The following is a 15758-nucleotide window of genomic DNA, read 5'->3' on the forward strand; positions in this document are numbered from 1 at the left end:
ACCTGGCTCACCTCTAGAGAAATGCCCAAAAAGGAGACAGAGGCCCCCCACATATATTGGCGGTGATTTTAGATGAAATAACAAACACAGCAGGAAAATAGTTTTAGCAAATTTGAGGTCCGCTTTCTAGATAGCAGAAGACAGAAAGAACACTTTCATGGTCAGCAGAAAACCCTAACAAAACACCATCCAGAAATTACTTTAGGACTCTGGCATTAACTCATAATACCAGAGTGGCAATTCCTGATCAACAAGAGCTTTCCAGACACAGTAACGAAACTGCAGCTGTGAACTGGAACCAAAAAGCAAAAACAAACATGGACGAAAGTCCAACTTATCTAGTAGATGTCTGGGAGCAGGAACAAGCACAGAGAGGCTTCTGATAACATTGTTGACCGGCAAGCAACTAACAGAGAAGCCAGATTATATAGCGACACCCAGATCTGATGAGAACAGGTGAACAGGAAAGATGATGACACAAGTTCAATTCCACCAGTGGCCACCGGGGGAGCCCAAAATCCAAATTCACAACAGTCTCCGCTATAGTAACCGCTCCAACCTCACCTTCTGGGTTGCTTAACAACGATGGAGTTACTGTCGGCTCTCTATCTTGCCACGGCTTGATGAGGTTGACATGGTATACTTGGAATGGTTTCCGTCTTCCTGGTTGGTGAATTTTATAATTTACTTCACCAAGTTTCTCGACAACCTCATATGGCCCTTGCCATTTGGCCAAGAACTTGCTCTCCACCGTCGGAACTAACACAAGAACTCGGTCTCCCGGATTGAACTGCCTCACTCTTGCAGACCGGTTGTAGACTCTGGCCTGAGCTTCTTGTGCCTGGAGGAGGTGTTCTTTCACAATAGGCATCACCTTTGCAATCCTCTGCTGCATCAGGGCCACATGCTCAATGACGCTTCTGTGGGGCGTGACTTCGGCTTTCCAGGTTTCCTTGGCTATATCCAGGAGTCCTCGTGGATGTCGGCCATATAGAAGCTCAAACGGTGAGAATCCTGTGGAGGCCTGTGGAACTTCACAAATGGAAAACATCAGGTAGAGTAAGAGACAATCCCAGTCTCTACCATCTTTCTCTATAGCTTTTCTCAGCATGCTCTTCAGTGTCTTGTTAAATCTCTCAACAAGGCCATCTGACTAGGGATGGTACACCGAGGTCCTCAACTGGGAGATTTTCAGGGCTTTGCACAACTCCCTCATCACTTTGCTCATGAAAGGTGTCCCCTGGTCAGTCAGGATCTCCTTCGGCAGACCTGTCCGGGAAAAGACATGGACCAACTCGCGGGCTATACTCTTTGAGGAAGAATTTCTCAGAGGAATTGCCTCAGGATAGCGTGTGGCATAGTCCAGGATGACTAATATATACTGATGGCCCCGGGCTGATTTAATTAAGGGACCGACCAAGTCCATGGCAATTCTCTCGAACGGTACCTCAATAATGGGCAGGAGCACAAGAGGGTTCCGGAAATGAGGAATGGGAGCAGTTAGCTGACATGTAGGGCAGGACCTGCAGTAGTTCACTATTTCCCGGTGACACCCAGGCCAATAAAACCTCTGCACAACCCGTTCCTGCATTTTTTCCACCCCTAGGTGTCCACCCAAGATGTGTGAATGGGCCATGTCCAACACCTTCCGTCTATATGGACCCGGCACTACCAACTGCTCTACCAACTCCTCCCTTATTTTCGTGACCCGGTACAACAACTCCCCACTCATCAGAAAATGGGGAAATCTTTTGTCTGCCCCCGGCTCCTGTACCACCCCGTCAATAACTGTGACATTATTAAAGGCTTCCCTCAGAGTGGGGTCCCTATGTTGGGCAGTCCCAAAATTTTCACCGGTTACCTCTAACTCCAGAATGTCAGATGCAGGGGACACTTCCTCCTCATCCCCAACCAGAACACAAAAAGGAAACCTGTCTGACTCCGGGTGTGGCGACACCCTTCCAGGGTTCATTGGTTCCCTACTCTTGCTAGGGAGCTCAGAACCTTTTCCCCACAAATCCCAAAACAAACAGAAATCCCGGCCAATAATTATAGGGTGCAACAAGTCCTGCACGACGCCGGCTATGTGGGACTCAGTGCCACATGCCGTTTCAATGTCCACCCTGGCCAAAGGGTAGTCCTTGGCATCACCATGTATGCACCGCACTCCAACCTTCTTTCCCGGGAGCAGGTGGAGAGGAAAAGTGGCCCTCACCAGGGTCACTAGGCTCCCCGAGTCTAACAGTGCCGTTACTGCTCGACCGTTCACCTTTACGGGGCACGCTTGAGGTCCCTCATTGGGCGGAGAGTTCACACTGCAGGCTGGATATGCATAGTATGAACAACGGCGTCCCATGCTGCAGTCCATCTGCTCAGTGGTCTGGGAACAACAGGCAGCTATATGTCCTGGCCCGTGGCACCTCCAACAAATAATATCACCCTTTGTGACCTTGGGCACCACCTCCCCCACCCTTTGTGACCTTGGACGCGCCACCCCTTTTTGGGACTCAGCTCCCTTCTGGGACCCCCAGTACGGCATGGGTTGCCTCCCGGAGGAGCCTTCCAACCCTTGGTATCTCTCAACCAGTCCGATCAGCTTGTCGGCATTCTGGGGATCACCCTGGGCAACCCAAGTCTGTATGGACCTCGGGAGGGAATGCACAAACCGATCCATCATCACCCGTTCCACCATCTGTGCAGGTGTACATGACTCTGGCTGCAGCCATTTCTGGACCAGGTGCAACAGATCAAACATTTGAGAGCGAGGCGGTTTGTCCCGGTGATAGGCCCAGCTGTGAACTCGCTGTGCCCTGACAGTCAGTGTCACCCCCAAACGTGCGAGAATCTCGACTTTCAATTTGTGATACTCTTTGGCATCCTGCAAGGTCAAATCATAGTACGCCTTCTGGGGTTCTCCCGTCAGGTATGGCACCAGTACCTCTGCCCACTGCTCTGGCGGGAGTTTTTCCCTCTCAGCGACCCTCTCAAACACCATCAGGAAGGCCTCAACATCATCCCCGGGAGTCATTTTCTGCAATGCGCGTCTTACCGTCTTCCGGACGTGGGTGTCATCAGCCAAACCTGGGGTTAGGGCACTCCTCTTGCCCTGGATGGCGGTTGCCAGAAGCTGCATCTGCTGCCGTTGCTCCTGCTGGTTCTGTTGCATCTGCTGCATCAACAGCCTGTTGGTCTCTTGCTGTTGTTGCTCCTGCTGTGACTGCAACTGGACCAAGTGTTTCAGCAGGTCCTCCATTTTCCCCGGCAATGCTTGCTGGCTTACAACAGACTTGACCCAGGACATCCAATAACAGACTCTTCGTCTCCGCTGGGAACGCTGCCCGCACGTCTACCACCAATTGTAGGGATTTCACTCACTCAGGTGCGATGGCTGACACTTCAGGAGGCACGTTCCTTTAAAAGTTCATAGGTTTATTACATCATAAACCAAGTGGCAAAATAACAGCAAACAAATAGCCTTTAGTTCAGGAAAAGGAAAAACAAAGTGTCCAGTCTTTCAGGCTCAGACCTAGAACCTTAACACACTCTGGAGGCTAGCAGCTCCACACATATCTCCTGTGTTAAGCATTTGCCTGTCTTATATAGAGCTAACCACACCCAGTAACCCATCACATGATTAGCCATGTGGTCTGACATCACCACAGGTCCTGGAACACACATACACTCACCGGCCACTTTATTAGGTACACCTGTCCAACTTCTTGTTAACACTTAATTTCTAATCAGCCAATCACATGGCGGCAACTCAGTGCATTTAGGCATGTAGACATGGTCAAGACAATCTCCTGCAGTTCAAACCGAGCATCAGTATGGGGAAGAAAGGTGATTTGAGTGCCTTTGAACGTGGCATGGTTGTTGGTGCCAGAAGGGCTGGTCTGAGTATTTCAGAAACTGCTGATCTACTGGGATTTTCACGCACAACCATCTCTAGGGTTTACAGAGAATGGTCCGAAAAAGAAAAAAAATCCAGTGAGCGGCAGTTCTGTGGGCGGAAATGCCTTGTTGATGCCAGAGGTCAGAGGAGAATGGGCAGACTGGTTCGAGCTGATAGAAAGGCAACAGTGACTCAAATCGCCACCCGTTACAACCAAGGTAGGCCTAAGAGCATCTCTGAACGCACAGTGCGTCGAACTTTGAGGCAGATGGGCTACAGCAGCAGAAGACCACACCGGGTACCACTCCTTTCAGCTAAGAACAGGAAACTGAGGCTACAATTTGTACAAGCTCATCGAAATTGGACAGTAGAAGATTGGAAAAATGTTGCTTGGTCTGATGAGTCTCGATTTCTGCTGCGACATTCGGATGGTAGGGTCAGAATTTGGCGTAAACAACATGAAAGCATGGATCCATCCTGCCTTGTATGGAGCATCTTTGGGATGTGCAGCCGACAAATCTGCGGCAACTGTGTGATGCCATCATGTCAATATGGACCAAAATCTCTGAGGAATGCTTCCAGCACCTTGTTGAATCTATGCCACGAAGAATTGAGGCAGTTCTGAAGGCAAAAGGGGGTCCAACCCGTTACTAGCATGGTGTACCTAATAAAGTGGCCGGTGAGTGTATATACATGGTTATATACAACAAAGAAATACTCCGGGCTACATTACAGCAACAAGGCACTTATGTGGCACATACCTCCCGTCGACTACACACCCTTTAGCCATGCTACAATATATATATATATATATATATATATATATATATATATATATATATATATATATATATATATATTCACACACACACACTACATTTACAGTGTGTACAATATATACACACACTACAGACACATAATTTGCACATATACACATTAAGTACATGGAACGCCCGCCAGGGCTGTGGGGTACTCTGTACCGATTCCGGTACTTTAAGGGGATGTCACAGTGGCTGCGACCCGGTCCGTGGCCCTGGGCGCCCAATTAAAGGAAAAGTCTTTTAGGGGTTTTATGAGTAAAGTTCGTGTTCGTGATGCCACCTGTGGTATTTGGTCAGTAGGGATCAACACTGCTTAAAGGGGTCCTCTGGGGTGATGGTATGAGAAAAAACAGCAAAACATGGCAGAGATGCTTACCTGCCTAGGCCTCCAAACAAATGCACTATCAGGATGCAGTGGACCCATGTGGTGGAAAAAACACAGGTGCAGCATAACCGATGAGGCAGCCTACCAAACTAATGGAGGGGGTGGCTGCTTGGCACATTGCTGCACAAAAAAGACTTGTATGTGGCGCTGTTCACACAATGGAAATAAAGCTTCTTTATTTTGGCCAAAATATCAACTAATACCTCACATAAAAAAAAATTTTATGTGTTTTTTGCACTTTTTTCCGGGGTGCAGTTGGGCCCATTTTTCTCTTGTACTGTGGTGTCTGTTCACATGGGGTGCATTTGGATAGCGCTGGGCAGGCCCGCCTGATCTAATAGAAGGGTGTCACTACTAGGCCTGCCTGGATGCTGTGCATCTCCATTGTGTGAACAGCGCCACATACAAGTCTTTTTTGTGCAGCAATGTGCCAAGCAGCCACCCCCTCCATTAGTTTGGTAGGTTGTGAGTGGCTGCCTCATCGGTTATGCTGCACCTGTGTTTTTTCCACCACATGGGTCCACTGCATCCTGATAGTGCATTTGTTTGGAGGCCTAGGCAGGTAAGCATCTCTGCCATGTTTTGCTGTTTTTTCTCATTTTTGGAGGATCTCTGAATCCTCTTTTTGTGCTTTTAGCTATTTTAGGGTGATGGTATGGCAGCTAGATGGTATAACTTCCCACAGGTGAAGTAGGTCCCCAGGGCTCCCAGTGTATGGTGAAGATGGTGGGTGGTGCGATTAAGAACGAGGACACAGGTTTGCAATGTCTTTACCTGGTTTACTGTAGGCTTCAGGCAACCGCAGTCCAGGGCACCAGACAACAGGTACAGGCAGGATCCGGCCGGCTTGGAGGCAACTCAAGCGTTTTCTCACCAGGTGGAGATCAAAGCCTTCCTAAAAGTGCGGTGGTGATGTGGTTCCTTAATGTCTAAGGCTTCAAATAAGGTCCTCACAGTTCCTCTCTTTCCCCCATAAAGGTTAGGACACAACCCGTATGACAGGTGAACTGGGCCGTTTTACAGGGTTTCAATCATGATGCGGGCCCTATAAATATCACTGTGTCTCCTGGGTATCAATGCGGACAGGTGATCTACAATCCAGCTGTCCTGCCAGTTTCTGCTATGCCACTATATAGTTCAGCATGGCCACAGTCTTCCGGCTACCGGAATCTGCACTAGCCAGGGAGGTAGGCCCTTCTCAGCTCTGTTCCACTGGTGCTATTCTGCTGCGCTTTCTCCCTCCTGCAATCTCTTTCACAATCTGTTTGTCTTTCTTAGTCCTTTCAATGCTTGAGCTGCAGCACCTCCAGCTGCTCAGCTCCAAACACGTTCCTGTGCTCAACTGCTCCAGTCTCCTGACAGGCACTCTCTGCTCCCTTGGTTTTCTCCGGTCCAACTGCTCTTCTGCTTCTCTGTCCTATGACAGAATGCCCCCTAACTTCCCCTCCAGCCAGAATATATGAGGGCAGCTCCCCTTAATCCGGGTTCAGATCTCCCCCTTCTGGCCTGGAGTGTGAACGTGTTGTATGTCAGATTTACCTGGTGAAAGTTATCCTTCATCACCTCCAAGCCTGACATCACTCTCCCTGTGGGGAAAACAATGCCACTGTGATGGCCAGGACCCTGGGGTGTCACACACATACACTCTCTTTTCTGCAGACAGCTGTATTTCTTCATCATGCGCTCACAGGCCTGACCCCCATGTGTGTTACGGAACTGCAACACAGAACTAGGATAGAAGGGGGAAAACTGACCCTGCACTGAGACTAGGCTGATACCCTATGATGGAGTGGGTGACCCATTCCTTGTGAATAGACCCATCGACGATCCTAAGTTAATCTCAGCGAAGACCTCTAAAAGATCTAAGGACTGGGTATAAAAGCAGGTCACCTCTTAATAGAAAACACAGAGACGACTGCAGAAACCAACTGAAAACAGAAACTAAAGATAGCGAACCAGAGATCCCAGAACTGCACAATATCAAACACAGAAAGCTATCAAAGCACCTAGCCAGAACTCTAGCGGATTAACACTGATGTCAAGCAAGGAATGGGAGGCAGGTGCTGAGTAATTTAGGGTGATACAATCACCTGACCTAAGACAACCTAGCACCAGGGAAAAAAGACCAGCAGCCAGAAAACCACAACAAGATGGCGGATGGTCTAAAACAAAACAGATTCTAACAATGTTCTACTCTCAGGCCCGCATCCTCCAGCACTGATCCTCATTCACTCTCAGCCTGGCATTCTCCTGACACTGATTCTCCCTCACTCTCTCCTGTCTCAACTGCTGGAGATGTCACAGTAGAGGGTGGAGGAGCTTAGTGCCGGAAACCTCCATCTTGTTCTCACAGCCCTAGCCCCGCCTATCTGCTCTCATTGGTTTCTACAGTGCTCCTGCTCTATTTTTTTGACAGAGCATGCTAGGAAGAGCAGCTGCTGGAGATCTGAACCAGGTCACATATGTCAATATGTAAATCAGCCATGCTGCCCTGAACATTAGATAGGGGACACCCACCAGTGAACAAACAGAAAGAGGGAGGCCTGGAATGGGCAAAACATGCCCCCAGAGTGTCTCACCTGTCTGGGCTCCCTTCTGCTCACTGGGCCCCATTCACCAGTAATGGCATTTGTGCCCTGGTGTCGACTCTGGCCATTGGAAAATTATTTAGTACAGGGTTGCCATAAAGTGGGGAAACATATATTATGCTCCATTGCCTGTAATGGGTCGTGCTAATTTTATGTAAGATCATGGTGTCAGTTTTTTGTTGGTGCAGTATGCTGTGCAGTGGCAGTGACCTTGAGCATGTAAGTACGTATAACACTGTTAGGGCACAGTCAGACCGCTGTATAAATTGGACTGAGATCCTACTGCAATGCTCGGATTGTCCGAATCTCTACTGACCTGAATGTGACAGCTGCATAGACACATATAAAGCTATCATGCTGGGGTCATGAGTGCCAGTCAGTGCATTGCGGACTGCTCCATTACAGGAGCTTGCGCCTGTGACACTAATTCACTACAGCTAAGAACGCTTAGTCTACATTCCCACAATGAGCTTTTTGTGAGTTTTTGACACTAGAATTTCTGCACCATTTCTGCACCTATTATTTAAATTAGATTAGTTGTGTTTTTTCATTGCATGCATTTTTTTAACGTGTTTTTGACTCAGCGATTTTTTTCTATTTTTGGTGTGTCATAATTTAAATAAAGCTGCTTTCTTTGTGATACTACCTGGTAATTTGCTTTGACGAACCTTTATTGCTATTATAAGGTGCAGATTACATGCTGCGGAAATGCACTAAAAGCGCATGGGCATTTCTTACCTGTGGATTTGATGAAGTCTATGGTGTAAATCCGTACACAAAACTCAACACATCAGCAAGAGAAATTGAAATGCTATGGATTAGAAACACGCACTGCAGGACAGTTTACACTGAGGTAAAAAAAAACACAATGGGCATGAGATTTCTATACATTCCATCCACTTATATTTTCATATATAGAGCTACTGGCCTATATATATGACACTTCCATTAAATCAGCAAAATCCCAAAGAAACCAAATACGGAAGTCAACGTCATGTTATTCTATTAAACAAATACACTTTATTGAATTTTTTAAAAACAGAAAAATCTGAAAGTTAAAAAATATACTCTAACAGTGGAGACAACAAATGCAAAAAAACCGCACAATACCCATCATGTAACACATGTCATATAAAGATGTATACATTGAGGTGTATACAGGTGCATGGAACGCCTATTTTAGTGATATATGTCCCCTTTTATGTTTGCTAGATATAAAGATAAGTTACTCCTACACGTAGAGCTATCCCAGCAGTAAACAACAGTGAATATTCCTATGGGGTTACTGTGGTGGTACACATAATATAATAAAGTGCATAGTGCATTGTGTCCAGATATTGCCACCACATAACCTACACAGCGACAACCCAGCTGCCTATAGGGGAATCCTCTTACTGGTCAACAATCATATTGGCCCTATACACCTGTACTGCATAGATGAGTATTGGACAGAGAATAAGTAATGAAACTGCGTTACATAACCTGTATGTGCGGTCCTGAGCCCCAACGCGCGTTTCGCGTTAGCTTCGTCCGGGGGAATGTATACATTTATATACTTATTCTCTGTCCAATACTCATCTATGCAGTACAGGTGTATAGGGCCAATATGATTGTTGACCAGTAAGAGGATTCCCCTATAGGCAGCTGGGTTGTCGCTGTGTAGGTTATGTGGTGGCAATATCTGGGCACAATGCACTATGCACTTTATTATATTATGTGGCCTGTGCCACTGACTCTGGTTTACTGTGCTAGCAAAAGTTTGGAGTTAAAGCCTTTTTCCCTTGAGTTCTGGAAGGTGCATAACCATTGTGCTTAATGACAATGGAGCAGTTAGGTCATTAGTAAAGAGTAACTGTCTTTATATCATAGCTGTTGCATTGGTCTAATTCTGCTAGGCATGACAGACCTTTCAGTGGGCCCCTAACTTTTTCTAGCCTTAAAGTGTGGCACAATCAACCACATTCTGATATAATAGTGCACCAGCAGGACGGGTGACCTGGTGTCTCACAGTACCCATGCTGCAATGCTGAGCCCTCATGAATTCAGGCAGAGCATCACAGTACCAATACCAAGAGAGAGGAAGTGAAAAACTCACCTTTCACATGTCTCACGCTGTGAACTGAGAGCCAAAATAGGAGAAACCCCTCTTGCAGTCTCCTGCTAATTAAAAACACCAGGGCCAAATGAGAGAAGTGCTGGTCAAAGTAAAAGGAAAAAAGAGGGGACAGACCATATAATATACCATAGCTGTAGAGAAAGACATGGACCGCGCATCTAGCGCCACTAGGGAAAAATCCACAAAACGGAACATTTAGATCAGACTATATGAAGACCACTGCCATGTGATGCCGAACCTCTTAGTGGGTCACTCCCCATTATGGTGCGCTGTCATTCCGGCAGTGGTTGGTACATGGTGTCGCACCTTTCAAGTTAGGAATTAGGGACCCACTCGCTTAAGGTACCGTCACACTCAGCAACTTTGCAACGAGAACGACAACGATCCGTGACGTTGCAGCGTCCTGGATAGCGATCTCGTTGTGTTTGACACGCAGCAGCGATCTGGATCCCGCTGTGCCATCGCCGGTCGGAGCTAGAAGTCCAGAACTTTATTTCGTCATCAGGTCGGCGTGTATCGTCGTGTTTGACAGCAAAAGCAACGACGCCAGCAATGTTTGACATGGAGCTAACAACCAGCGAGAACGAGAAGTGAGTCGCCGTTACGTCACTGGATCGCTCCTGCATCGTTCTGGAGCTGCTGTGTTTGACGTCTCTACAGCGACCAAAACAGCGACGCTCCAGCGATCGGCTTGTTGTCTATATCGCTGCAGCGTCGCCGAGTGTGACGGTACCTTTACTGTGATGTGGTAGTGGGCCTCATAGAGTCTGATTAGAATGTTAAACTAAGAACCTTATGTTCAGTTTTGTAAATTTTTGCCTAGTGTCATCAGATCAATGTAATTTTTTTTGTGTGGTCATTGTCTGTTTCTACAAAAATAGTTAAGAAGATGTCTTTGTCATCAATATCTTGTGCACACTGGGGAATCTGAAAATGGGGCATGCCAAATGCGTTCCTTACTTAACAGTATTTTCCTGGTATATCACTTAATTTTGGTTCCAGTAATTGTATATTTCATACTGAAAGCAGACACGGTTATCCAGGCAATATAGATTTCTATAGAAATTTGTACATTTGTTATTTATTTTTTGTTTATTTTACTCAGTTATAGAGTGCCATTAAATCCACAGCACTTTATAGACATTATCAGCACGGTCCCCATTGGGGCTCACAATCCAGATTCCCTATCTGTGTGGTCTTTGGAATGTGGGAGGAAACCGGAGAACCCAGAGGAAACCCACACAAACACGGGAGAACATACAAACTCCTCAAACTCCTTGCAGATGTTGTCCTTGGTTGAATTTGAACCCAGGACCCCAGAGCTGCAGAGCAGCAGTGCTAACCACTGAGCCAGTGTGCTGCCCTTCACATGTATTTATTAAGAATAAATACATATGAAAGCCTAGTATGGATAGGTAAGAAAGGGTGATAGTTTAAACAAAAAAATAAAAAATGCCAGTAACCAGTGATTTGTATTCATTCTACTGTACTATAGATGAAAAAGCAAATAAATGAGGGAAACTTGGACATATCTATTTTTTTTTTAATTTTGGATTTCTTTTTCATATATTGTACATGAGGAGTAAACACCACATTTAAGCGAAGACAAGACCAGACAGCTTTAATATATGTGCTTGCCTATTTCAGATTTTGCCTTTTCCTTTGACCATTCATAGGATGTCTAATCGATCATTATTACATTCACAGATAATAAAGCCAAATGAATTTGACATCATGTTAGAAATATCTCAAAGATCTAGCAAATCAATTATAATGACAAACCTTGACAAGAAAGGTCCTTACTATACATTGAGTTTTAAAGATCGAAAACCATCAACCATGCTTAAATATCTAAATCTGGAAGGGAACATTTCAGGAAGTGAAATTGTGAAGGAATTCAGGCATCTTATTAAGCAAGTAATTGGCAAACCAGGTAACCATATATTCCACTATACATATGTATGAATGCCTTTTGTATAAATATATGCTTAATTTTTTGGCATGGGGAAAATGCTAACCATTTCTTCCAAACACTTAATCAAGCTAATATCAATTCTGCTATAAAAGCTGCTTCACCTCAAGAGGGAATCCTCACAGTAGTATCACTTGTAGCTCCATCAGTTTGTGCTCCACTGTTAGGGTTCACTCACATTTGCATATAAATTAGACCAATGTTATTCAATGAAGCCGTGCAGATCTGCATATTTTTTCTCAGCTGTATGCGGCGTGCTGCAAATTCACTTCAAAATTTGACAATGACAGAAAAAACTACATCCGATTATTATGGATACATTACAATTCCGTAACATAGAAAAGTGTAAATGGTCTTGTAAAAGATTAATAGCTGCTGACTAAAACAAGTGGAGAAAAATCGTACTACTCTCATGGATAAGAATGGGACTGATTTTTTTATAAGCAAGTGTGAGCGATCCATAAACCTCAGTCACTTGTTTGGGCTTGCAGTGGGAGCAAGCGTAGGCATTCCCTATTTTAGCCACACGTACTTGTATATCCTTCAACTCACCTGACTCTTGGATGAAAGATATTATACATGTTGGTGAACGGTAAGGCTGGGGTGAGAGTTGAGGTTAAATCAATAAGTGAGACTCACTTGAATGACTCTACAAGCCTGGCTCACCTTCCTCCTCTTCCTTGGTAAAGCTCATGGGGTTATTAGAACCAGAGCTGCCAGATGCTGTGCCCCATTTCTGAGCACGCGTAGAAAAAAAATTCAGTAAGTCCCTTTGAACCTGTATTAGAAGACTGCTTGTGGATTATCATAGTATTGTAGTATTTCCTCTTATTTTTGTTCGGCTAGCCTGCATCTTTACAACTTGTATGTGACCTGTCATTTCCAGTTTCATGCTTTTCTAATGCTCTTTGACAGGAAGGGTCAGTATTAGAGGAGAAAACTTGTCACTTGCCCAAGGCCCCTATCCATAAAGGGGGCCAACAGAGGATACACAGCATTACTTATAGTTTATACTGTGCATTGCCCGTAGTTCCGAAAGGCCACCCTCTCCTTCCTGCAACAGGAACAGAATAGCCGGTCTCAGGAGCGCAGAAGGAGAACACAGACACCAGTTTAGGGTAAAACCACAAAGCGTTTCAACGGCGTGCGCCGTCTTCTTCAGGTGGATATATCCACCTGAAGAAGACGGCGCACGCCATTGAAATGCCTCGTGACCGGCTATTCTGTTCCTGTTGCAAGTCTTTCTCCCCCATTGTGGGGTATCCGGCTGGAGCTGCGGGGACCTGCGCACTTATTTCCTCCTCATTGGGACAGCCGCTAGCGCTCCTTCCACAAACCGCCATTTGTTCTACGCCCTCTCCTTCCTGACAGTTTGGGGTCAAAAGCGGAGAGGGTGGGAGGGGCTAGTGTCACAGCACAGCCATGTGCAAACAGGACAGGAAACAGCCTTCAGCTCTGTCTGTGATGTCTGCAGTTAATAATCCTGAATGCCTCCATGACTGTTCTGTCAACAGAGGCAGGAAGCTCTGAAGATAGGCCTGGCATGTGAGGAGTGACAGATCTAAAAAAGATGTTAGCTGTATTTGCAGTGCCTCAGGGTCCTAGTCATTGCAGTAATGTCATTTCCCTCTAGGGGGGAGTGATGTTACGTTTGGAGGCAAAGAAGGACAACTGAATCCAGGTATCACAAACATACAACACATTTCGCACTCCAGGCCACCATGGGGAGCTATGCTCCTATTTATTAGGGCACGCTTCACACTTAGGTAAAACTGGTGACCTGGGGAGGAAGTTAGGCAGTTGCTGGCTGAGCTTTGTTCAGGTAGTTGGTCCCTGACAGGGGTGGGAGCCTGTCAGAGATCCAGACAGAAGGACACGGAGCTGTGCCTGCCCTAATTGCGGCAGTTCCTAAGGAAGGACATGAAAAGAAAACTATTGTAGAGAGGGTGAAGAAGTCATAGCAAAGGAGTGGATACCAGGAGGAGTTCTGCCCTACACAGGCTGCCTCCTTCTGAGGCGCAGGATCCCGGTAGCCGGAACACCGAGGGAGCAACATTCCTTTATGCCTTGCTCCAGAGACCGACAGGACAGCTAATTTCACGTTACTGATCTGCCCCTACACCCAGGAGGCAAGGTGGCACCGCTTAGATGCTGGGGCATGATAGAGTCCCTGTAAAACGCCTCAAGCCACCGGTCATAAGGGTTTGTCCTATCCATCTGGGGGACAGAGAGACATAACATCTATAACATCTGTGAGGACCTTATGGGACTCTTAGCAGTAAGGGACTACAACTCTGCAGCGCTAGAAGAAGGCTACTGATTTCCACCTGGACAAGGGGACTCTTGATTTGCCTCCAAACCGGCCGGACTCTGCCTGCCCTGTGATCTGGTGCCCTGGACTGTGGATGATGAAGCCTTCAGTAAAAGGTAAAGAGACTGCGACCTTGTATCCTCGTTCTTCACTGCGCCTCACACCATCCACCATCCACACACTGGGAAGCCCTGGGGACATACTTCACCTGTGGGAAGGTATACCATGTAGCTGCCATAACACCACCCCAGCGGACCCCTTAAAGCAGCGCCGGTCATCCTGACCGAATACCACAGGTGGCGTCATGAACATATCCCTTTAAAGACCTTTCCCTTTTACACGGACATCCCGAGGGCCACGGACCGGGTCAGCCACCGTGACATCCCCCTGTGAACCGAAGGGCCCGGTACCGAGTACCCCGCTGCCCTTGGGGGCGCTCCGTATTCATTAGTGTGTGCGTGCATGTGTGTGTGTATATATACAGTATATATAATCCCTAACATAGCTCTCCTTCAATCTGCCAGGCTCACCCTCTACATTTATAGACAAAAAAAGAAGGGAATACCAGATGACCTGTATAAAATATATCAAATATTTATTAATAATTAGATAAGAAAAAGTAACATCAAATACATAATTTAATATAAAATATTATTATATGGACAAGCAAAAAATATATAATGAAGGGTATAGACAAAAAATTGACACAGTTGCACATCTATAAAATAGGACCGGGGTTATCAATACCTACAGTATATAAACTGCAGCACCATCAAAATATACTGGGTCTTTTCAATATACTCAAAAGCCACATTGTCATAATCACCAATACCCTACAATGACTACCCAGATCATTTAGACAGTATGTATCAAGTATAGCAATTGGTATCTCACCCAGAATATGTCCGTGCACTGGTCAAATTATGCAGACCCAACGTGCGTTTCGCGTGGGCTTCCTCAGGGGGCCGCTTTGTGCAATAACTCTTAAAGGATACATCACAACCCTTGCTCCTATTGAGCCCCATATCAGGCCTCAACTCTGTATATATTTCTCATAGGGATGGAAGAGGTATATCTACATGCAAAAAATTCTCGGAGCCCTGCAGAAACTCTTATAATTAAAAATAAACCTCAAGACATTTCAGTGGATCTGGTCATTGCCCTTAAAATAATCAATGAATGGCCTGAAGAAGCTAATTTTGGAATGAACATTGATGATTGGCTTGGCATGAAGGTAAAACAGGAATATAGAAAAAGTCACTTCTACATGGTGCCCAAGCAAGCAGTGATGGGAAACAAAACAAAGAATTCAGGTAACAGTTTTTTCTTTCTAAATGTATTATATTACTACAATATATTGATAGAAGCTGTGTTTACGGTCAGATTTCCTCCCAGATTAGAGTTGGGGTCCTATTACTGGGGCATATTGTTATCAGCCTATTAATAAAATAGTGGTTATTTATACGACAGTGAAGTAGCAGGAAGCTTTTATTTTGACAGATATATGGCGAATTTCATTTTCAAACATTGAGAAGAAAATAATAACCAAGCATGGAAATGAAAAAAACTGTTGTGGAAAGAAAGCAAGCGAAAAAAAGATGTGCTGCAGGTAAGAGACAAAAATTACTCTTCCTAAGTCAAGAAGCCAATGAACTGCACAGAGGGTGTACTTT

The 15758-nt window shown here is 45.7% G+C and overlaps 1 protein-coding gene across 2 annotated transcripts in view; it reads left to right on the forward strand.

Annotated features, from left to right (window-relative positions):
• Positions 1-15758, forward strand: part of LOC143809933 (cyclic GMP-AMP synthase-like) — a 77776-nt gene that overhangs the window by 32748 nt on the left and 29270 nt on the right. Inside the window, exons 2-4 of one of the 2 annotated variants that reach the window (XM_077292884.1) lie at positions 11510-11735; positions 15144-15398; positions 15586-15694. In XM_077292884.1, the coding sequence (XP_077148999.1) occupies positions 11510-11735; positions 15144-15398; positions 15586-15694 (590 nt within the window). The remainder of the gene's footprint in view (positions 1-11509; positions 11736-15143; positions 15399-15585; positions 15695-15758) is intronic. The other variant, XM_077292885.1, reaches the window with a different exon arrangement.

This window comes from Ranitomeya variabilis, chromosome 2 (assembly GCF_051348905.1).
Source record: "Ranitomeya variabilis isolate aRanVar5 chromosome 2, aRanVar5.hap1, whole genome shotgun sequence".
NCBI lineage: Eukaryota > Metazoa > Chordata > Amphibia > Anura > Dendrobatidae > Ranitomeya > Ranitomeya variabilis.